Genomic DNA, 25246 nt, shown 5'->3' with positions numbered 1-25246 from the left:
GAAAAATGCTGGTTATTCTTTTGTTCAATGATGTAACCTTGTTAAGAAGTATAATCTTCAATAAATAAAAACAGACTTACCAGTTGTAAAATATGAGTTCAAAACGTTTGTACCTTTTTGTAATAAAGTTTTGGATTAGTACAATGAAGAGAGAAAATGAACAGTAAAAATCTGTCAACTGTTCCAGGCCTGATCACCACTGATCTGACTGTTCGCACGTAAACCATACCTCATGTATAAGGGCTGTTAACATCTGCTGGTAACTGCGGCCCCTGCTGGCAAGAAAGCGATTGATAGGTCTGCCATCTCGGTCCGTCTGAACAGGCAGGTCATAGCACAGCAGCATGCCAGCTGGGAAAAGTAACATTTGATAGTGAAAAATAGAAAAACAAAGTAATATGCATTGAAACAGCCATCTCGAGTGATTGCATATTAGACAGGCAAAGCACGGCATTGAGAAATAACTCGTTTCTATTTCAGCTGATATCACAGCGATACAACCTGGATGTTATCGCGGTTTCCTTCTTACATAGGGAAAGCAGCAGGATGTTTATTATGTAGCATCCATTTACTGCCGACTCCATGTGTCTGCCTCAACACAATGATTGCTGCCAGCAATCCTGGCAAATAACAATCTGTGCACTAGACTGGGTATAAATCCTCAACACATTTCATCAAGATTAGATGTAAATCACAAGATATTGGGCAAGTGTGCACATATCTGGAATTATACATTTGGCTGTACATGCTGAAGCAATGGAAGGGAGACAAAGACTATGTCATATAGCTTTCTAATAAAAGATCTAGTCCATATGTAAATGTACTTATGGGACACCAATAACTTCTCCATGGCAGAGACCCAGAATAATGGACTTACACTGATGAAACTCACAAGCAATAGATCTTGATTTTTTAAAATGAATTAAATGCATACTCATGTATTAAGCAGATAAGAATCTGCTCCATATACCACAATATTCACTGCAATGCCCCGAATTAGACAGCGCCTGCCTGCATAGGTAGCCGCATCCTGACCAGAGACCACCACAGCGGGCAGGAGTGAGAGCATACTGCCAAATCTCTAGAAAGCATATTGTCTTTAGAAAACAAAGTAATTTTATACTACTTAAACAGGAGAGGCATCATACAGTACCCGGCAAACACTTGGACACACCTGTTCATGCAATGGTTTTCTTTTTTGGAATGTGCACATTGTAGTTTCAGGCTGAAGGCAGCAAAACCATGAAGCGACACATAGAAACAAGGAGTAAAGAAACAAGTGTAAAATAAACAAGAATTTATGTTAGAGTCCTCAAAGAACCCCCTTTTCCTCTGGGTAAGTGTACCTTGAATTTGGAATAGTTCACAAGTGCCTAGCAAACAACTCTAAACCATCACAACTTCCCCTCCGTGCTTCAAGGTGAGCACTACACATCTAGAAACTATCTGCTTACCTTTTCTGTGTCTCACAAATACAAAGCGGTTAGTACCAACATCCTTGACTCATTAGACCACAGCACAGATTTACACTGATCTAATGTCTATTCCTTGTGTTTCTAGTCACAAACAAGGCTCCTCCTCAGTAGTGGCTTCTTTGGGGAAATTTAAATATAACCTGCTTTTCTCATAGTCTCCTCTGGACAGTTGATGTTAAGGTGTATCTGCTACTTGATGTCTGTGCATCATTTGTGAGGGCAGTTATATGACAGAGATGCTGTGACTTTGCAATTTCTGGAGGTTGATAACTCAGGTAAAACTTTATCCGCTGCAGCAAAGGTCTTGGTATTCCTTTCTTGGGGCGGTCCTCATAAGAGCCAATTTCATTATAGCAATTGATAGTTTTCATGACTACACTTGAGAATATCTTCGAGGTTCTAGCAATTTTCCGGGTTGGCTGACCTTCATGTCTTAATGATGGACTGCAGTTTCTCTTTACTTAGTTAAGTGGTTCTTGCTATATTCTGGCTTAGAACACTGTGGAATAGGACTCAGCATTGTGTGGAACGGTGTGACAACACTGACTCTGTAAAACACACATGATGGTCGTAAACACCTTCTGAAGGTAATGCCACAAATAAATTCTTGACAAGGCATACCTGTTCATTGGAAGCCGTTACAGGTGACTGACTATCCGATGAAGCTACTTGAGAGAATGCCAATGGTTTGTAAAGGTGTCAGAGTAAAAGAGGGATATTTTGAGGAATTTAAGGTTTAGGACATATATTAGTTTGTTACACATGTTTTACTTCTTGTAAAACATACGTATTTCTACATAATTTTGTTGCCTTCAGTTTGAACCTACATTGTGCATTGCGACGACACAGCATTTAATCTTAATTATGCCAGATGTAAATTTAGTAGGCCCAGTATCAGACTATTGTCTAAATTATTGACTTTTAAATTTATGTGTTTCTTTCTTCGGTTGGTCAAGACACATGAACTTTTGTCATGAGTCTGAATGCTGACTCTTCTTGTAGGTTAAGTTGATATTTGTTAATTGATGAATGGCTATTATTTATATCAGCTCCTACAGTTTATTGTATTGTTATCTTTGCAAGACAGGGACGCAGGGTCACTGAACAATGATGTTAGCTAATATGTTGATTACGCATTATACCAGCTCATGCAGCTTATTGACTTGCATTATTTGGGTATTTATAGTTTATCTGTTAAAGTTTGCTAGTCAACATTGAGAGATGAACTGTGGATGCTCAGGAAATGCAAGTTAATATCATTACCCCTTTCTCTTGACCTGTGGATGTTGGTTGAAGAACATTTGTGGACTATATAAAGAGGTCTCTGCTCTGTTCCGTGTGACTCTACAGGATGTCAACTTAGGGGACCACGACCCCAGCTGCAAGAACACAGATCTGCTCCATTGGCCATCGCTGAATCCTCAAACGCTTTGAAGAACCCAGGTTGGGACAATGAGGTCACCTGGCCACGTACCTCCATGGACTTTCAGCTTCCTAAACTTGTGTTACCTCCTCTCTGTGGGTGCCCGCCTAAAGCGGGGTGCCACTGGTGGTGGTAGTCAGCCCTGGAAGCCCCAAAGTCGCAGCGGCTTTAATCCCAGCGAGTCAGCGGAGGGGTGAGACTCTAATTTTGCACCATCTTGGGTATTTGCTGGGATTGTTCTATATGTTGGTCTGTTTGGTGGTTCAGTAAAGTATTGCCACACTGTTAAACCCTCACCCTGTGTTGTCTGAGTAGTGTTCTGCCCATGGGAAAAGAGAGCAGACGTTCAATGGTATGAGCCCTGGTCCATGCGTTCTTTCTAAAGACAGCTGGGCCAGAGGACGAGAGCACCCACTGACCCCCATGTCTCTACATGCATATACCAATGAGAACAAGGAAACCTTTGCATGAAAAAGTGTGTCCAAACTTTGGAACAATACTGTACATTAAAAAAAGTGTAATAAAGTTACTATTAGAAAAAGTGGTAAGATGAATTCAAACATGGCTTCCCTATCAACTAGCAAACTAGTCTGTTTGTTTTAACCAACCTTGAGATTGAGTACCAGAGATAACTACATGATAAAGTTCTGAATACAGAGGGTTAATGGCTCTGATAGACAGGATAAGCAGTTTTTTGCAAAGGTAATTAGAAGTCATCATCAGAAAAGGACTAGTGATGATTGAGCGTGTGCCAAACAGCCGTGACACTTGCAGGCGCGGTGACATTAAAAGAAATGCCGAGCACGCCAAAATAATCGGCGAACACGCGAGTGTGCTTGCCGAAGGGGTTAATAGAACACGCTCGATCGTCACTAAAAATTACCTATTATGAAAATTATTTTTTTGTGTTACAAATATTTTGAAAATGTTTTGATAAAGTTTTATTTTCATATTCTAGTGTATTAAAAAAAAAATTAGTAATCTTGCAATTTTCACACTGGCCACTGAGGCTTTTCTAGAATCATACCTGTCTTTTCAGGAAGCCTTTTCAGAAAGGCTTCACATAATCAAAGACAGGATTACAAAGACAAATAAGACCTCAAAGATGATGTCACTGCTGACCCCGCTCCCTCCCTTCACAATAAGCTTTGTACACGCTCATTAGATGCTTCAATACAAAAGACAGGGTCAGGGCCCGTTCACTGTGGTTAATGTTCACGTGAAATTTCCTGAAACAACACAAAGTTAAAAGACTAAAAAATCTCCAGTGGCCAGTGAAAATTGGAAGCTTTCTATTTTTTATTTTTAATAGAAATTGTAATATAGAAAAAAAATGCGTAAAATGAAAAATAAAAATACATCTACCACAAAAACTTGCTTTAAAGGGGTATTCTCATCTCCAATATCCTATCCCAATATGTAGTATGTGTAATAATAATAATAATAATAATAATAATAATATTAGCAAATACCTCCAATTAGATATGCTGTACAGTTTTTTTGATTGGCTATGTCTCTTTCCTCCTGTGCAGGCATTGCAGGACCTTGGGTATCCATGGTTACGTCCACTGATAAAGTGGCAGTTAGTTAGCTAGATGCTAGTGGTCGTAACCATGGATACCTAAGGTTCTGCAATGCCTGCACATGAGGAAAGAGAGATAGCGAATCAAAAATACTATACTACATTTCTCATTGGAGGTATTTGCTAATATTATTACTACACCTACTACATATTGGGATAGGATCTTGGAGATGGGAATACCCCTTTAAGGCTGGTCTGTTACCACCAAGATGCTAATTAAACTATTTATACAGGAATGCAGAGGACATAGCCCCTATAGAAAAAAAATCACACCTGTAGTATACATTTTATTATATTAGTTGCCAGAAATAAACTATTTCTAATGCAAATTAACAAGCTTCAATGCACCATTACACCCTCTCAATTTGACCATTTTGCATTTAGGCAGCATTCAACTGTTCTGCACATGTGCAGTGGCACTGCATGAGCCCAGTCTTATCGATGGCTCCTGTCTGCAGTACAGTACCTTGTGGTAGCCGGAGACAGTGATGAGAGCGCACACTTACAAAGAGCATGGCTGGGCTCCGGCAGTGTCACTGTGGAAGTGCAGAGCTGATAATTGAGGCAGAGCTTGCATGAGCACTGTCAATCAAGTTATAACCAAGTGCTTACTATGCCAACTGAGGGGGCGTAAGGGGGCACAGAGCCTCTGGGCCCGCCAAGGGTGCACAAAAAACCCTCATCTGTTTAAAAAAAATAAATATTTTTTTTCTGGCAACTAAACCACTAAAATCTATAATGCAGGTTTGATTTTTAAAGGGGCTACGTCCCACATATTTGTATAAATGGATTAATTAGCATTTTGGGAGTGATAGACTCCTTTTAAAGGGACTCAGCACAGAATGACTGTTCAAACCAAGTACATGCGCTCAGTGCATGACTGCATGGTCAAACATTTAAATATACCTTGCCATCTGCTTCTTTTCCATCCATCTTCGCCCTTCTCTGGCTCTGTGAAGCCAGATCTGTCAATCAAAGAAGAAGGGGGTGAGGGCGTGGAGATAGAGAGAACATAACCAAGTGGGAAGGTGCAGTTAAATGTTTGGCCTCGCTGTGAGATGCACTGAGTGCCAGTACTCGGCTTGAACAGTCAGAGTCCCTTTAAACAATAGGTCATTTTCTGCTAAATCCCTTTAAAAGAGAAGAAAGAAAGTTGCTGATAAAAACCAAAGGGAGGGGTGCTGGGTTATCAGTGTAACTTTTTTGTGTGCTAATAAAATGCTAAAACCTTCTTATGATATTGTTGTTTTTTTTATTGTATAGTGATTGACATACAAAACCTGCTAACAACATCATTTTCCTTCCAATTATCCATAGTCATAGAAGCAATGACAATGAATTAGGGCTTGAATTAAGCAAAGAGCACACGGGTGCGACACATATGGCATCCATATGTTGTCCATTTTTTTGGTGAGTAAAGTGATTTATGAATTTATTTATAAGAAATGTTTTAATTAGTATATCACACAAATTTTGTCTAAGCCACCACCTTGCTACACTAAAATAAGCCAATCATAGAATGTTACTTGGACATGTGTCCGTAATCATGTGAAGTAAAAAGCTCTGACCTTTCCCTTTATGTGTAAAAACATGTGGATACTCTAAAATAATAATGTAGATGTCACTTGTCCAAAGGTAAAAAAAGGCTGCTCACACTGCTGTCCACTTTGTCTGCTCTAATACTGGAGATATCAGAGGTACTGGAGGTAAGAAGAGGCTGCTCACACTGTCTTTCCGATCTAACACTGGAGATACCAGGGGCGCTGAGGTAAGAAGAGAATGCTATCACTGATGTCCACTCTGTTTGTCTGATCTAATGCTGGAGATGCCAGTGGTTTTGAGGTAAGAAAGGACTGCTCACACTGCTGTCCAACCTGTCTGATCTAATACTGGAGATTACAGGGGTGCTGAGGTTTGAGGTGGCTGCTTACGCTGCTATTCACCCTGCCTTTCTGATGTAAAACTGGAGATACCAGGAGTGCTGAGGTAAGAAAGGGTTGCTCCCTGATGTAAGAAGAGGCTGTTCACACTCCTGTTAAACATGTTTTTCTGATCTAATGCTGCAGACGCCAGGGGTATTGAGGTAAGAAGAGGTTGCTCACACTGATGTCTACCTTGTCTCTTTGATTTAATATTCAAGGTACTATGGGTGCTGCGGTAAAAAGAGCCTGCTCACACGGCTTTCCACCCTGTTTGTCTCATCAAATACTAGAAATACCAGAGGTGCTGAGGTAAGAAGAGGCCGCTCACACAGTTGTTGACCTTTTTTTCTGATCGAATACTACAGATACTAGGGATGTTGAGATTAGAAGAGGTGTCTCACACTAATGTCCTCCCTGTCATTCTGATCTAATACTGGAGATAACAGGAGTGCTGAGGTAAGAGGCTGCACACACTGCTGTCCACCATGTCTTTCAGAATGCTGAGCAGTTGCTGTAATCTGTAATACACCATCTATTTTCAAGCTATCTCCAGATCACAGAACTGGGGCTTCCTACTGGCAGGCACCTATCCGATTAACATTCTAGGACAGGTTTCGGCGAGTGTAAGAATATGACGACCATTATAATATACTAAAATGATTACCTGCTTAGATAAAACAAGTGTGATTTGCTAATTAAAGATATTTTGGAACTTACATATAATGACTTTTTTTTCTATTCCTGGAGAATCCCTTTAGTGGGAGCATGAAACTGCATTCGGATCACATCCATCATTTAGTAATGTGTATAAATGTAGCATGTTCACCTGCGAGTCCTGGTTTTAGGCCGGGCTGTCTGTTCTTCTCATACATTTTTAGCATAAAGCCTGGGATTCCAGCTACTGCTTTGCCCTGGTCAGATCTTATGATGCCACCTCTGAGGGCATTATGATATATACCACGTGGCATGTTGCTCATTTCCTTTTTCACCAGTGAGGAAAGGAACTCTTCATATGCTGAAAGCAGAACACATTTTATTTCATTAGTACGGCGGAGAAAAGCACTAATGCTCTGTGTTATCCTCACATAATGACTTTATATTAGAAACATTAAATTACCTTGGGTACCATAAAAGCCCATTTCATAATACTGAAGGTGCAGGCTCTAATAAATGTTCTAACAGCTTCATCAACAGTAATAACTAAATTGAAAATAAATTAAGGAGTAAGCCCACAGATGTATAAAATTATACCTCTTAAATTGTGTGACCATTCAATCTCTACACAAGTTATTTAGTATCTGTAATTAAATATTTGCAAATTAATTATCCACATATAAAATTTTGTTTCCAAAAATATCAACTAAATTACATTAGCTGAATAGTGCATTTAAACATTAAGGTTGTGTTGACAGATGTGTGAAATCTGAGAAAACGGAACAATGTTTATACAAAGACATTCTAGTATTATACTGGGCACTGCTTTGGCAATGGCAAAGTACAAAAGGGTCCAAAAGTTCAGCAGCTTAAGTATCACGTTTGGCCAAGTAGGGAATATTTCTGTGGTTGCCTTCAAAATAAAAAACACAGGCAAGAAATAAATATTAGTCTATACCCCTTAAGGACAAGGCGATTTTTATTTCCAGTTTTGTGCTGTCGACGTTTCCTCCCCTTATTCTCAGAGCCATAACTTTTTTATTCTTCCATCGACATAGCCATGTAGGGGCTTGTTTTTTGCGGGACAAGTTGTACTTTTGAATGACAACATTCATTTTATCATATGATATACTGGCAAGCAGGAACAAAATTCAAAGTGTGGTGAAATAGCAAAAAAAGTGCAATTCTGCAAATGTTTTTTTATTTTTTTTTTATTTACAGTGTTGATTTGACAATAAAACTGACCTGGCAGTATGATTCCACAGGTCAGTAAGATTATGCAGAGACAAAACATATAGTTTTTGTTTTAAGTGGTGAAAAAAAATTCAGAAATTTGTAAAAATATTATATATATATATATATATATATATATATATATATATATATATATATATATATATATATATATATATATATATATATATATATATATATATATATATATATATATATATATATACATACACAGACCGAAAGTTTGGACACACTTTCTCATTTAAAGATTTTTCTGTATTTTCATGACTATGAAAATTGTACATTCACACTGACGGCATCAAAACTATGAATTAACACATGTAGAATTATATACTTAGCAAAAAAAGTGTGCCTGCGCTCTGCAGTGTCTATGAAGGATGGCATGCTGGATGGCAGCGCTCATCAGAATGCCATCCTAGCGTGGGAGAATTCTCCTGCTCAAGCGCTGAGCGCAGGAGAATTCTCCCACGCTGTCAGTGACGTGCATGAGGTGAGCTGAGTTCATTGGACATGAACTCGGCTCATCTGGATGCCGTCACAGCCAGGCACTGAGGAGCGCAAGCATGCCTGCGCTTCTCAGTGTCTGCGGCATGGCAAGCTGGATGGCAGCTTTCGGCTGCGATCCAGCCTGTCATGTGAATGTAGCAGAGCTGTTTTGGGTACCATGGAAAGGTAAGGATGAGGTTGGTTTATTATTTTATTTTTATTGCAGGAGATCGTTGGCTTCAGCTGGAATGGGCGTGATGGCAAGTATGGTTTAATTTAGAACATTAAAGAATTGTGTGTTTATTTCAATTAAATGACTTTATTCTGGGTGTTTGTGCTTTTTTTAACTTTGACTATGGGGTTAGTAATGGGGGTGTCTTATAGACACCTCTCCATTACTAACCTGGGCTTGATGTCAGCTGGCATTATAAGCTGACATCAACCCCAGCCCTATTACCCCACTGCCACCGCTACAGGGCAGTGGGAAGAGAGAGGCTAAGTGCCAGAATTGGCACATCCTATGGATGCGCCATTTCTGGGGCGGCTGACGGCTGGTGTTTCTAGCCTGGGAGGGGGCCAATATTCATGGCACCCTTCCTGGGCTATTAATATCAGCCCCCAGCTGTCTGCCTAGCCTTTGCTAGCTATTAAAATAGGGGGGACCCCACATCATTTTTTTTGGGTCCCCCATTTTAATATCTGGTAAAGGCTAGGTATTCAACTGGGGGCGGATATTACTAGCCTGGGAAGCTCCGTGGGTATTACCCCCTTCCCAGGCTTCAAACATCTGCCCCAGCTGTCTGCTTAACCTCCGCTAGAGACTAAAATTACGGGGAACCCCACGCCAATTTTTTTTTTTTTAATAAATCCTTTATTTTAACACTAAATGACAAGTACAGTAATCAACACTATCACTGTACTTATTATATATGTGACTGACATGTTTCTATCTATCTAATCTGTGTGATGCTCTATTCTTTCTGTTCTAAATTGTCTGGTACCGATGTATGCCGCTGATGAATTACCGGATTTTTTAAAGAGACGGGTGCATGAAAATCGGAGGGCACTAGTGTGTTCCAATTGCCCTGCTATGTTTTTCATGCACCCTCCTATATACCCTGCCTGTCTGCCTATATATTCTGCCTGCCTGACGTTTAATTGAGCACCGTTCCCATCGATTTGGGCAATTTTTGACCTTCTGCAGACCACCGGGGGGGACCGCCGGAAAAATGCTCGAGTTTCCCATAGACTTACATTGGGCTCGCTGCTCGGGTCGAGCACCCGAGTATTCCAATGTGATCGACCAGAGCTTCGAGCACCCGAGCATTTTAGTGCTCGCTCATCACTAGTTATTACATTTTTTTTCTGTTGTTGCAGGGGCTGAAAAACTGCAACTCCGGTGGTTTTATTTTTTTCTGGTTCCGTATTTTGCACATTGGATTAATTTATTTTATAGAACAGACTTCTATGAACGCAGCAATATCAAATGTGTATTTTTTTTATTTCTTAATTTTTAACATGGGAAAAGGGGGGTGATTTGAACTTTTATATTTTTTTTTTCATAGTTTTGAAAACTTTTTTTTTTTTTTACATTTCACAGTATTTGTTAGTCCCCTTTGCAGACTTGAACCTGCGATTGTCTGATTGCTTGTGCCATAGCACTGCTGTATATAGCATAAAGCACGGTCTCCTATGAATGCAAGCCACGGGTTGGCTTTTACAAGCGTAAAGTGATGATAGACAAAGGGGTCTTCAGCAGACCCACTGGCTGAAAGCAGCATTTACCAGGTTAACAGCCCGCACCAAGGCAGGGAGACGATTTATGACGGACACAGTATGTCATAAGATGTTAAGGGGTTAAATAGAGGGAAATGGTTAACACTATTTGATACCTATACAAATTTGAAGGAACCTGATACAGCAGAGGACGACAACATTGGCAGCGTCTTTGTGTTATGGGACCTAAGATCTGCCACATATAAGGTTAAGAAAAATCTGCAGAAATCAGGGCATGCTACAGACTTTTCAAACCTGCAGGATTATTCTGTTGCAAATAGCCTCTTCAAAGTGAACTCTAGTCCCAACTATTGTATGTAGTCATCTTATATGTCAATATCGACCCTTTAATGAGCCTTGCCATTTGACTTTGGATAAGAAGCTAAACCAGACAATCCATTTGCAGACACATTTTTCGGAGTGTCTGCCCCTCCTCAGTGCAAAGCAGGAGATCTGATTTGGCTAGGTGAGAGGCCACTTTCTTAGGTGGAACATTTCTCCTCGTGGACAGCACCAAGCCAGTGTCAGAAAGTTATAAGTAATGCAATGCTCCTCTGAGAATTTAAATATGTAGATAGCCTCTTCAAAGAGGAAGAAGACTAGAACTCTAGTGCCACCTACTAGAAGTAGCAATCATAAAAGTCAATATCGACCCTTTAATGAGCCTTGCCACATGACATAGGACAAGAAGCCAAACCAAAAACTTCATTTGCAGACACGTGTGTCTGGGTGTTTGACCCTCATAATTGCAAAACAGTCCGGCTTAGCACTCTCCAAAATCAAAAGCATTACCCCTTAGTCTGCTGAAGAAATGTTGCAAATTTTGATGCAAATTTCATTAAAATCACTTCATTCAAATTAGAACACATGGAAAAAAATAGATCTGGACATAGCCAAATCCCGACTACTATTGTTCACTAATTTCAGTGTAAATACTTCTGGATGGTCTCGGAATGGGACATGAGCAAGATAAAAAAGTTATTATTAAAGCAGTGATTTTCATGGATTTTACCCTCAGTTATTGCACTAAAGGTTCAATAACTTTTATTGAAAATGTAGATCTCGCTTAACAGGTATACAGTGCGAAGAAAGACTAACATAAAGCAAAATCCAGTGTCTGTTTGGCATCAAGACAAACGGAATGAATGGAGTCGGCAAGCACACGTATACAATTACATCTTACAGATACATTTATAATGCATGAATGAAACAGAAATCTGTTTATGTTTAAAGGCTCAGCTTACATGAACAAAGATATAGAAGGAAAAGCACAAGTCAAGAAAGAAAACAAAAAAACTGGAAAGACAAGATGAGAGCGGGAAAGACAAGAAACCTACAGGATGGTCAAACCTATAAAGGTAGATTACGACAACTAGGATGAGAAGGACAGCGAAGATCTAAACTCCGACCATGGACACCATGTGTCAAAAAAAGTTGGTCTATTATAGTTGTCAGCTTTAAACTCTTCCATGCGCATTGTTACATTAAACACTGTGAAACAAAAGCCTTGAAGGAGTGATGAGGATCTCCACAGTCTGGGGGTGAGTTGGTACCTTATGATAATAAAGAGTCTCATCAGCTCATGTTTGATAACAGGGATGAAGCTTGGAGAACAAGGCCACCTCAAGAGTCATTTGGAGATTAGTGTGACATAAATCATTGTATAGTGAAGCAAAAACCTGCCATAGCAAAAATACAGGAGGAGAGCTCGACCAGACATGTAATACTAAGCAAGGAACTGAAACACATCTACAAAACAAGTTTGAAACAGAGGGAAATATTCTATGAAATTTTGTAATTGTCTTATACCAATGGGAAAGGATCCTAAAGTTCATCAATCTACAGGAGTCTATTAATTTGTGTGATAATATAAAAAATTTGTCCCACAACCCTTGTAGAAGTGTTCGACCTAGTTCTTTCTGCCATTCAAGAGCAAAAACAAGCTGGGAGCGAATAAGGCGGTGAGAGCCCAAAGAGTCCACCACTGGGCGTATGCTGGCGACAAACCCCCTCGTCTGCAGATGTTTGACCTGCTGCATCTCTTCCAGAAGTGGTTGCAGCCAGAGTCTTCCACTCCTGCCCAGATGGTCGAGCGGGTGGTGATTGATGGGAAGGGAGTGTATGAACCTAAGTCGGTACAGACTTGGATTGCCCAGGGTGATCCCCAGAATGCAGATGACCTCGTTGGCCTAGTAGAGAGATACCAGGTGGTTGAGAAATCCCTTGGGAAACCGAATATAGTCACTACCCCGTACAGGGATACCCAAAAGGCGACGGGTCCACCACGAAAGGGGTTTAGAGCCACAACAAGGGGGCGTCTCACTTCCACTGAATGTGCCGCAAGGCCTGTTGTTAAGGATATGGTCTGTTGGTAGTGTCATAATCCACGTAGCCGCCTGGTGTCATATGTCAGCAGAGCCAATGGACTGCAGCATAGGCAGACAGTGTTCCTATTATGCTTATCCAGCCTGCAGTGTGGACTGTCAACCCGGCGAGGGTCCGCAGGCATATGCCGTGTCCATTAATTGAGTAAAGGTGCTTGGACTGTTAAACTCTGGGAGTCTGGTGACCTTATTCAGAGCTACCCTTCCCCACCAGTTGGTCCCTACCAAAACCGTGGGCGTTCGGTGCATCCATGGGGACACCAAGGACTACCCCGCGGCCACAAGGACAGTGGGAACAGACTGTGGTGCCCAGTCCCACGATGTCGGGGTGGTCAAGGACCTGATACATCCCGTCATATTGGGACGCGATTTTTCTTTGTTTTGGAACTTATGGGGAAAGGGAACCGGGCTAAGTAGTATGGAAAAAAGCCGGGTCCCTAGGGAAGAACCCCTGACAAAGTCTCAAGTGGATGAGTTCCTACTGTGTGTCCTTGCCGGCGATGAGGGCGAGACGATGACCGAGGAGCCAGACCTTCCTGAGTTAGATGTGTCCGGAGAGAACTTTGGGACTGCTCAAGTTCGGGGCCTGTCCTTAAAGGGGGCGTTTGAACAGGATACTGCATGTAATGGGGTCGCTCAAGAGCCGGGGGCCAACACCAGGTTTCCCCACTTTGCATTTCAGGGGGGAGTTGTTATAGGGGTGGTGAGAGCTGCTAGTGAATGGGGCCGTACCGACGGAGAGTATTAGATATGGCCCATTCACATGTTCTGGGGGGACACGTAGGGGTCGAGAAAACTCGGATATTAAGAAGTTTTTATTGGCCAGGGTGTTACTGAGAAATTCTAAACTAAACTATTGTAGGTCCTGCCCGACCTGCCAAATAACTGCTCCCTCTTCCCACTTCTGTAGTCCACTAATCCCACTACTGGTGATAGAAATCCCCTTTGAGAGGATTGCTATGGACCTAGTGGGGCCCTTAGTCAAATTAGCCCGGGGCCACCAATACATTCTGGTGGTCATGGACTATGCGACCCGGTATTCAGAAGAGGTACCGCTAAGGAACTCATCGAGTAAGTGCATAGCCAGGGAACTTGTCCATATACAGTACAGACCAAAAGTTTGGACACACCTTCTCATTTAAAGATTTTTCTGTATTTTCATAACTATGAAAATTGTACATTCACACTGAAGGCATCAAAACTATGAATTAACACATGTGGAATTATATACTTAACAAAAAAGTGTGAAACAACTGAAAATATGTCTTATATTCTATGTTCTTCAAAGTAGCCACCTTTTGCTTTGATGACTGCTTTGCACACTCTTGGCATTCTCTTGATGAGCTTCAAGAGGTAGTCACCGGAAATGGTCTTCCAACAATCTTGAAGGAGATGCTTAGCACTTGTTGGCCCTTTTGCCTTCACTCTGCGGTCCAGCTCACCCCAAACCATCTCGATTGGGTTCAGGTCTGGTGACTGTGAAGGCCAGGTCATCTGGCGTAGCACCCCATCACTCCCCTTCTTGGTCAAATAGCCCTTACACAGCCTGGAGGTATGTTTGCGGTCATTGTCCTGTTGAAAAATAAATGACGGTCCAACTAAACGCAAACCGGATGGAATAGCATGCCGCTGCAAGATGCTGTGGTAGCCATGCTGGTTCAGTATGCCTTCAATTTTGAATAAATCCCCAACAGTGTCACCAGTAAAGCACCCCCACACCATCACACCTCCTCCTTCATGCTTCACGGTGGGAACCAGGCATGTAGAGTCCATCCGTTCACCTTTTCTGCGTCGCACAAAGACACGGTGGTTGGAACTAAAGATCTCAAATTTGGACTCATCAGACCAAAGCACAGATTTCCACTGGTTTAATGTCCATTCCTTGTGCTCTCCTCTGCTTGTTGCCTGTCCTTAGCAGTGGTTTCCTAGCAGCTATTTTACCATGAATGCCTGCTGCACAAAGTCTCCTCTTAACAGTTGTTGTAGAGATGTGTCTGCAGCTAGAACTCTGTGTTGCATTGACCTGGTCTCTAATCTGAGCTGCTGTTAACCTGCGATTTCTGAGGCTGGTGACTCGGATAAACTTATCCTCAGAAGCAGAGGTGACTCTTGGTCTTCCTTTCCTGGGGCGGTCCTCATGTGAGTCAGCTTCTTTTCAGCGCTTGATGATTTTTGCAACTGCACTTGGGGACACTTTCAAAGTTTGCCCAATTTTTCGGACTGACTGACCTTCATTTCTTAAAGTAATGATGGCCACTTGTTTTTCTTTACTTCGCTGCTTTTTTCTTGCCATAATACAAACTCTAACAGTCTATTCAGTAGGACTATTAGCTGTGTATCCACTTGACTTCTGCACAACACTTATTAAACCTGACAGGGCACACCTGTGAAGTGAAAACCATTTCCGATGACTACCTCTTGAAGCTCATCAAGAGAATGCCAAGAGTGTGCAAAGCAGTCATCAAAGCAAAATGTGGCTACTTTGAAGAACCTAGAATATAAGACATATTTTCAGTTGTTTCACACTTTTTTGTTAAGTATATAATTCCACATGTGTTAGTTCATAGTTTTGATGCCTTCAGTGTGAATGTACAATTTTCAAAGTCATGAAAATACAGAAAAATCTTTAAATGAGAAGGTGTGTCCAAACTTTTGGTCTGTACTGTATTTGCCAGGACCAGTCAGCCGAAGGAAATACTAACTGATCTAGGGACCCCGTTCATAAGCAAGGTAATGAAGGAGCTGTGTAAGGTCCTCTAGATTACCCAGCTGCGAACCTCCATTTACCATCCGCAGACAGATGGTCTAATAGAGCGCTTTAACAAAACCATAAAAACGATGCTCAAGAAGGTCGTAGAGAAGGATGGTCGTGATTATCTGCTACCGTCCCTGCTCTTCTCAATAAGGGAGGTTCCGCAAGCCTCTACTGGCTTTTCCCTGTTTGAGGCACTGTATGGACGACATACGCAAGGGCTCCTAGATATCGCTAAGGAAACCTGGGAAGCCGAGGTTACGCCACACTAGAACATCATTGAACATGTCGTCCAGATGAAGGAAAGAATGGCGAAAGTGATGCCTATAGTGAAGGCGCATCTCCTCCAGGCGCAGGAGGCTCAGGCAAGGGTCTATAACCGATAGGCGAGGCCGAAGCAGCTCCAGCCTGGGGACCGTGTTTAAGTGCTAATCCCTACGATCGAGAGCAAGTTCCTGGCCAAATGGCAAGGCCCGTATGATGTGGTGGAGAAAATCAATGGCAGCAATTATAAAGTCCACCAACCTAGCTGAAGAAAGCCGAACCAAGTGTACCATGTGAACCTGCTCAAGCCGTGGCGAGATCGGGAACCTGTGCAAGCTCCTTGCCTGGGAGCTGCTCCCGAAGGCAAGGTGGAAGAGGTCACGAAAGCAGATACTCTATCGCCGGCCTAGAAGCAACAGTGTTGAGAACTGCTACAGCGGAATCGTGACTTGTTCTCAGAGTTGCCGGGGCGTACTCAGATGGTAAGAGCATGACATGCTAACAGACGCATATACGAGTGAACCTGAAGCCATACAGGATTCCTTAAGCACGCCGGGAGGTGATCTCAACCGAGGTGAAAAGGATGTTAGGCCTCGGTGTGATAGAGGAGTCGAAGAGTGGATGGTTGAGTCTCATCGTCTTCGTGCCAAAACCCAAAGGTGAGAGGAGGTTTTGTAATGACTACCGCCGGCCCTGCGTCGACAAACTCATCGAGAGGCTTTGACCGGCGAGATACATTACCACCCTCAACTTGACGAAGGGCTACTGGCAGATCCCCATGTCCCAGACGGCCAAGGAGAAGACGGCTTTCTCGACACCTGACGGGTGCTTCCAATACACTCGGACGCTGTTCGGACTGCAGGGGGCCCCAGCCACCTCCCAGAGGGCTATGGATCGGATCCTAGCCCCACATAAGAAGTATGCCGTGTCCTACGTTGACAATATTGTGATCTTTAGCCCAGACTGGGCTAGTCATCTACCTAAGGTACAAGCCGTTCTGGATGCTCTGAGGAAGGCGGGATTTACTATAAATCCGAGAAAATGTGCCGTTGGAAAGGAGGAGGCCAAGTACTTGGGTTATGTCGTCGGGAGAGGAGAAAAAGTCACAAGTCAATAAAGTGGAGAAAATACAGAACTGTTCCTCGGAATTGTGGGATATTACCGGCGGTTTATCCAAAATTTTGCCATGATGGCCGCGCCACTTACGGGTCTCCTAAAAGGCACCAGATCAACGATGGTGAAATGGACGGAGGAAACGGAGACGGCGTTCCAACAGTTGAAGCTAGCACTGTGTAAGCAGCAGGTCCTGGTCGCACCAGACTTTGAGAAAGAATTTGTGGTTCAGACAGACGCTTCAGAAGTTGGCCTGGGAGCTATACTCTCTCTCAAGAGATAAATGGGGAAGAACACTTGTCTCCTCAGGAATGGGAAAGGGGGTTTCGCTTCACTGAAACTTGCTAGCGCTGGGATTGCACAAGAGAAGAACTATAAAATACTTAAGAGATGGTATCATTACCCTTCTAAACTACACACAATATATCCAGCAGTTTCAGTGGTATGTTGGAGATGTGAGAGGGAGGTGGGCTCTATGATTCACATTTGGTGGGAGTGCTCTAAGATCACAGGAAACCGTGTATGTAGTAAGGTCCCCTCAAATAGCTCTTCTGTCAATTTTACCTTCTTCAATAGGAACTCAGAAAAGAGATATACTTCAGTTTTGTCTAACAGCAGCACGAATGGTAATCCCGCGGTTTTGGAAACGTACAAACCCCCCTGACATATTAGACTGGTATAAGGAAATGGTCAATCTGTGTAGAATGGAGGAGTTGTCTGCAGACTGCAATGGAACAAACAATACATTTAGAAGGATATGGAGTGGATGGATTTTATTTCAGGACTCACCTGATTTCCATAATTTGTTCCGTTGACTTTTACAGTTACATAAGAATTAGCGCATTAATATATACATGATTTTAAGGACCCCTCAACCTTCATCCATAACCCATTCTTGTTCCCCCTTTTCTTTTCTTTTTTTTTACCCTGGTCTTTCTTTCCCTCTTCTTATCCTATATCTTTCTTCTACATAATATAGAGGATACTTTCTTTCTTGAATATCTTATTGGCGTTCGCCACAAGTTTACTGTAATTATCTACCATGGTATGTTTGACTTACTGTTAAAAGTGGTATTCTCGTTTTGAATACTAGATATTTTCTATGATTTTATATATTGTTATCACTTTTCATATAATGTATTACTTGTTTGTAAAATGTTTAATAAAACAGATTGCACATAAATGTGGAAGAACATCCCATTCTCTATCTGAGCCGGAAACTCTCATCTTCTCATCTTCCGAGAAAAACTACGCTATAGTAGAAAAAGAGTGCTTAGCCATAAAATGGGCTGTAGATACTCTGAGATATTACTTACTAGGCCGGAAGTTTAAACTGGTGTCAGACCATGCCCCTTTCAGGTGGTTGAGGGAAAAGAGGGGTAAAAATGCACATAACCAGGTGGTTTTTAGGTCTCCAGGACTTTAAATTTCCACGTGGAGCATAGGCCTGGGAAGTTACACGGAAAAGCTGGTGCCCTCTCTAGAATTCCCTGTCTGGTATCTGAAGGTGCCCAAATCCCTGGGTTTGGACAGAGGGGGAAGAATATGTGACAGAGTCACTGGTGTTAAATGTGAGGGGAGATATATTTCACTACGCTTATTAGCCTTAGTGAACTGAATCCTACAATTTCCTCCAGCATGTTATGTGTTGGGGGGTTAATTTATTATATTCAAAGGGTGTGGTTTTTGTGAGTAGGTGAGAGACGGGCAGGACACCTACTCACCATATCTCCGCCTCGAGGTTGTGGCTAGGAGCAGTTAAATACTCAGTCACTGTTTTTTTTCCTGTATTGTGGTCTGGAGACGGAAGACTCCAGGCTGTGTGTGGTGAAGCCAGAAAGCTTCACCGAAGGACTTGTGTTTGGTGGGACTTCACTGTGGTACTCGGAGCAGGCGAAGCCCCGCTCTCTTATGGACTGTGCTATACTTTATCTTTTGTTTCCCGTTATCTCGGAGAGGACATGTTTATTTTTGTGGAACCCTGCTGAAGTTTTTGCCATCTAATAAACCAGCAGAAAGTTAACCCGAGACGTGTGTCCTGTGTCTGCCTCTGTGAGGCCATGTGCCCACGATGCAGAAATGAAGCAGAAAATTTCTGCAGCGTTTCTGCATGTTCTTGGCAGTCAAAAACGCTTGCGGATTTTACAAGCGTTTTTACATGCGGATTTGCCATGCGTTTTTCTAGTGCATTGGGACCTCAAATTCGCATGCAGAAAAACACAAATAATGGACATGCTGCGGATTTTTGAGCGCATCAAAAACGCTGTGGAAAAATCCGAAGCATGGGCATTGAAATTGCAGATTCTCATTGGGGACGATGGGGGACGGATTACCAAGCGTTTCACAAGCGTTTACGCTGCAGAAATTCCGCAGCATATACGCTTGTAAAATGCTCCGTGGGCACATACCCTGAAAGCCGAGCAAGTCGCTTTACCATAACAGACTTAGAAGACCCACTAAGTAGGTGCTCTGCTTCAACTAACAGATGAGGTAAAATAATATGAGGCATGCCCACTATAGACTTATAATACCCTATGAGGGAATATAAAGTTTCCTTACCAGATAGTACAGCAGAAGGAGTAATAGCCATGAGCTTTACATATGAAGAACCTGGTACAGAAAGGTCCACCTCTTTATCTTCCTCTTCTCCATCTCCTTCAGACTCATCTGGTGGAACAATCTCGGGTCTGGCCTAAAGTTCAATTACAAAGATTGTATTAAAAGGATTATCCACTAAATGTCATTATTGTGATATATTCATTACATATTCTACAATGAAAAAACAACATTAAATGTTTCAAATCTAGATTCAGATTCAAACTTAACCTTTTCATTCATTTATTCATTCTCAAAAGCAAAAAACACAAACCTAAAAAGGTAATAACTAAAATAATTAGTTATAGTTATAATATGAAAATATTAGGTTTCTGTAATACACGTAGTGTGACTACATCTAAAAATCATCTATTATATAATGCCTAGATATATTTATTTTAAAATTGTGCATCCATATTATGTTCTAACAGAAAAAAACAAAACAAATAAAACATCCCAGAATATTACAGCCAGGATTTTATTTTTCAAGTCATTTATCAAATCCTAAACAATTACTAGTAATGCGCGAACGTGCTCGGATTATACAACCCCTGGCAAAAATTATGGAATCACCGGGCTCGGAGGATGTTCATTCAGTTGTTTAATGTTGTTGAAAAAAAGCAGATCACAGGCATGGCACAAAACTAAAGTAATTTCAAATGGCAACTTTAGGGCTTTAAGAAACACTAAAAGAAATCAAGATAAAAAATGTGGTACTCCGTAAGGGTAATTTTTTTCAGACCAAGCAGAGGGAAAAAATTATGCAATCACTCAATTCTGAGGAAAAAATTATGGAATCACTCAATTCTGAGGAAAAAATTATGGAATCATGAAAAACAAACACACAAAAGAACACTCCAATACATCACTAGTATTTTGTTGCACCACCTCTGGCTTTAATAACAGCTTGCAGTCTCTGAGGTATGGACTTAATGAGTGACAAACAGTACTCTTCATCAATCTGGCTCCAACTTTCTCTGATTGCTGTTGCCAGATCAGCTTTGCAGGTTGGAGCCTTGTCATGGACCATTTTCTTCAACTTCCACCAAAGATTTTCAATTGGATTGAGATCCGGACTATTTGCAGGCCATGACATTGACCTTATGTGTCTTCTTTCAAGGAATGTTTTCACAGTTTTTGCTCTATGGCAGGATGAATTATCATCTTGAAAAATGATGTCATCATCCCCAAACATCCTTTCAATTGGTGGGATAAGAAAACTGTCCAAAATATCAATGTAAACTTGGGCATTTATTGAAGATGTAATGACAGCCATCTCCTCAGTGCCTTTACCTGACATGCAGCCCCATATTATCAATGACTGTGGAAATTTGCATGTTTTCTTCATGCAGTCATCTTTATAAATCTCACTGGAACAGCACAAAACAAAAGTTCCAGCATCATCACCTTGCCCAATGCAGATTCGCGATTCATCACTGAATATGACTTTCATCCAGTCATCCACAGTCCACGATTGTTTTTCCTTAGCCCATTGTAACCTTGTTTTTTTATGTTTAGGTGTTAATGATGGCTTTTGTTTAGCTTTTCTGTATGTAAATCCCATTTCCTTTAGGCGGTTTCTTACAGTTCGGTCACAGACATTGACACCAGTTTCCTCCCATTCGTTCCTCATTTGTTTTGTTGTGCACTTCCTGCTTTGGAGACACATTGCTTTAAGTTTCCGGTCTTGACGCTTTGATGTCTTCCTTGGTCTACCAGTATGTTTGCCTTTAACAACCTTCCCATGTTGTTTGTATTTGGTCCAGATTTTAGACACAGCTGACTGTGAACAACCAACATCTTTTGCAACATTGCGTGATGATTTACCTTCTTTTAAGAGTTTGATAATCCTCTCCTTTGTTTCAATTGACTTCTCTCATGTTGGAGCCATGATTCATGTCAGTCCACTTGGTGCAACAGCTCTCCAAGGTGTGATCACTCCTTTTTAGATGCAGACTAACGAGCAGATCTAATTTGATGCAGGTGCTAGTTTTGGAAATGAAAATTTACAGGGTGATTCCATAATTTTTTCCTCAGAATTTAGTGATTCCATAATTTTTTCCCTCTGCTTGGTCTGAAAAAAATTACCCTTACTGAGTACCACATTTTTAGTCTTGATTTCTTTTAGTGTTTCTTAAAGCCTTAAAATTGCCATTTGAAATGAATTTAGTTTTGTGCCATGTTTGTGATCTGCTTTTTTTCAACAACATTAAATAACTGAATGAACATCCTCCGAGCCCGGTGATTCCATAATTTTTGCCAGGGGTTGTATATATAGTTATCCGAACATGCTCGGGTACTTACAGAGTAGCTTCTGAGTGCTCGAATACTATGCTCGAGTAGCTGCGGCTGCATGTCTCGCAGCTGTTAGACAGCCGTACACATGTAGGGATTGCCGAACAAACAAACAAGCAATCCCTGCATGCATTACGGCTGCCTTACAGCCATGAGGCATGCAGGTGCGGCGACTCGAACATAGTATTCGAGGACGCCGAAGCTACTTGGTTAGCACCTTATCCGAGCACGTTTGCGCATCACTAAAAGGGCTGGCGTCTACAGATTATGTGACTTTTAGGTGACAACTTGTTCTGTACTAAGATTTCAGTGTAATGTGATGGTCACCATGATTAAAAGGGAATCTGTCAGTAGGTTCAACCGTCCTAAGCCATCTATATGGGCATGTAGGTCATAGAAAGCTGTATAAAATTATACCTTGATACATAGGCCACTAAAAGTCACTTGAAATTTGATGTGGTCCCTACAAAAAATGGTTTTGTAAATTTTGTTGGAAAAATTAGAAATTGCTGATATACCTTAAACCCTTCTAACTTCCTATAAAAAAAAAATTATGTTTAAAAAATGATGGTGACGTAAAGTAGACATATGGGAAATGTTATTTATTACTATTTTGTGTGACATAACTTTCTGGTTTAAAGGGCATAAAAATTAACAGTTTGAAAATTACAAAATTTTCACCTAAATTCCGATGTTTTAACAAATAAATGCAAAAAATATTGATCTAAGTTTACCACTAACAAAGTGCAATGTTTCATGGTAAAACAATCTCCGAATCACTGGGATATGTTGAAGCGTTCCAGAGTTCTTATCACAAAGTGACATTGGTTAGAATTGTAAAATTTGGTCTGGTCAGGAAGGAGAAAACAGGCTGGGCAGTGAAGGGGTTAAACCTCTACGGTGAACATGGCAAAACTGTTTTTTCATCTTACAGTTGAACAAAAACTGGAATTAAATATGATTAAAAAGTCATATTCAAGTAAAAATGATATCCCTGAAAACGTCAATTTATACTAAGCTCAGTTAGTAGAAAATGAAAAGTTATATCTCTCAGAATATGGCAGTGCAAAAACATTTTTTTTCCTATTAAATTATTATGTAAGAGCAAAAACAAATATAAAAACCTACTATATATATATATATATATATATATATATATATATATATATATATATATATTATACAGTACAGACCAAAAGTTTGGACACACCTTCTCATTTAAAGATTTTTCTGTATTTTCATGACTATGAAAATTGTACATTCACACTGAAGGCATCAAAACTATGAATTAACACATGTGGAATTATATACTTAACAAAAAAGTGTGAAACAACTGAAAATATGTCTTATATTCTAGGCTCTTCAAAGTAGCCACCTTTTGCTTTGATGACTGCTTTGCACACTCTTGGCATTCTCTTGGATGAGCTTCAAGAGGTAGTCACCGGAAATGGTCTTCCAACCATCTTGAAGGTGTTCCCAGAGACGCTTAGCACTTGTTGGCCCTTTTGCCTTCACTCTGCAGTCCAGCTCACCCCAAACCATCTCGATTGGGTTCAGGTCTGGTGACTGTGGAGGCCAGGTCATCAGGCGTAGCACCCCATCACTCTCCTTCTTGGTCAAATAGCCCTTACACAGCCTGGAGGTGTGTTTGGGGCCATTGTCCTGTTGAAAAATAAATGATGGTCCAACTAAACGCAAACTGGATGGAATAGCATGCCGCTGCAAGATGCTGTGGTAGCCATGCTGGTTCAGTATGCCTTCAATTTTGAATAAATCCCCAACCGTGTCACCAGCAAAGCACCCCCACACCATCACACCTCCTCCTCCATGCTTCACGGTGCGAAACAGGCATGTACAGTCCATCCGTTCACCTTTTCTGCGTCGCACAAAGACACGGTGGTTGGAACTAAAGATCTCAAATTTGGACTCATCAGACCAAAGCACAGATTTCCACTGGTCTAATGTCCATTCCTTGTGTTCTTTATCCCAAACAAGTCTCTTCTGCTTGTTGCCTGTCCTTAGCAGTGGTTTCCTAGCAGCTATTTTACCATTAAGGCCTGCTTCACAAAGTCTCCTCTTAACAGTTGTTGAAGAGATGTGTCTGCTGCTAGAACTCTGTGTGGCATTGACCTGGTCTTTAATCTGAGCTGCTGTTAACCTGCGATTTCTGAGGCTGGTGACTCAGATAAACTTATCCTCAGAAGCAGAGGTGACTCTTGGTCTTCCTTTCCTGGGGTGATCCTCATGTGAGACAGTTTCTTTGTAGCGCTTGATGGTTTTTGCAACTGCACTTGGGGACACTTTCAAAGTTTTCCCAATTTTTTCGGACTGACTGACCTTCATTTCTTAAAGTAATGATGGCCTCTCGTTTTTCTTTACTTAGCTGCTTATTTCTTGCCATAATACAAATTCTAACAGTCTATTCAGTAGGACAATCAGCTGTGTATCCACCAGACTTCTGCACAACACAGCTGATGGTCCCAACCCCATTTATAAAGGCAAGAAATCCCACTTGTTAAACCTGACAGGGCACACCTGTGAAGTGAAAACCATTTCCGGTGACTACCTCTTGAAGCTCATCAAGAGAATGCCAAGAGTGTGCAAAGCAGTCATCAAAGCAAAAGGTGGCTACTTTGAAGAACCTAGAATATAAGACATATTTTCAGTTGTTTCACACTTTTTTTGCTAAGTATATAATTCTACATGTGTTAATTCATAGTTTTGATGCCGTCAGTGTGAATGTACAATTTTCATAGTCATGAAAATACAGAAAAATCTTTAAATGAGAAAGTGTGTCCAAACTTTCGGTCTGTGTATATATATATATATATATATATATATATATATATATATATATATATATATATATATATATATATATATATATATATATATATATATATATATATAGTAAGGAAGCGCTAGTCATCATCCTGGGGGATACTCGCTGCAGCGCGTCAATTAAAGCACACCAGCCACGACTTTGCGGTGTTTCACAGTCCAACAGTTTATTACACTTCATAAACTGCTGATCACACAGTCCATCTTAGTGCTCACCGGCATATTACACGTATAACATCCAGGAGCCTTTCAACTAGCAGACAGGCCCTCTTGGCTTCAGTTACATCCCCCCCCCGACTAGGCACCAACATCAATGTCCATATCAATGTCCACATAAAGCAGTGTTTTACCTTTGTGGGGTTGTATCTGCTTCAGTCCGCTTTGTCCCGCCACCACTGTGGCTATAGGGCTTACCACACGTGGTCTCCAG

The 25246-nt window shown here is 41.2% G+C and overlaps 1 protein-coding gene across 2 annotated transcripts in view; it reads right to left on the bottom strand.

Annotated features, from left to right (window-relative positions):
• The window catches only part of FOCAD (focadhesin), a 272768-nt gene that overhangs the window by 97882 nt on the left and 149640 nt on the right, over positions 1–25246 (bottom strand). For both annotated transcript variants that reach the window (XM_073666136.1, XM_073666149.1), the window contains exons 19-21: positions 19645–19777; positions 7229–7417; positions 230–351 (exon numbers count right to left, since the gene is read on the bottom strand). In XM_073666136.1, coding sequence (XP_073522237.1) covers positions 230–351; positions 7229–7417; positions 19645–19777 — 444 coding nt within the window. The remainder of the gene's footprint in view (positions 1–229; positions 352–7228; positions 7418–19644; positions 19778–25246) is intronic.

This window comes from Phyllobates terribilis, unplaced genomic scaffold (genome assembly GCF_046119375.1).
Source record: "Phyllobates terribilis strain yellow unplaced genomic scaffold, ASM4611937v1 Scaffold_1__5_contigs__length_1240528914, whole genome shotgun sequence".
Taxonomy (NCBI): Eukaryota; Metazoa; Chordata; class Amphibia; order Anura; family Dendrobatidae; genus Phyllobates; species Phyllobates terribilis.
The sequence above is the reverse complement of the archived record's forward strand: the minus strand, read 5'-3'. Positions and strand labels throughout refer to the sequence as shown.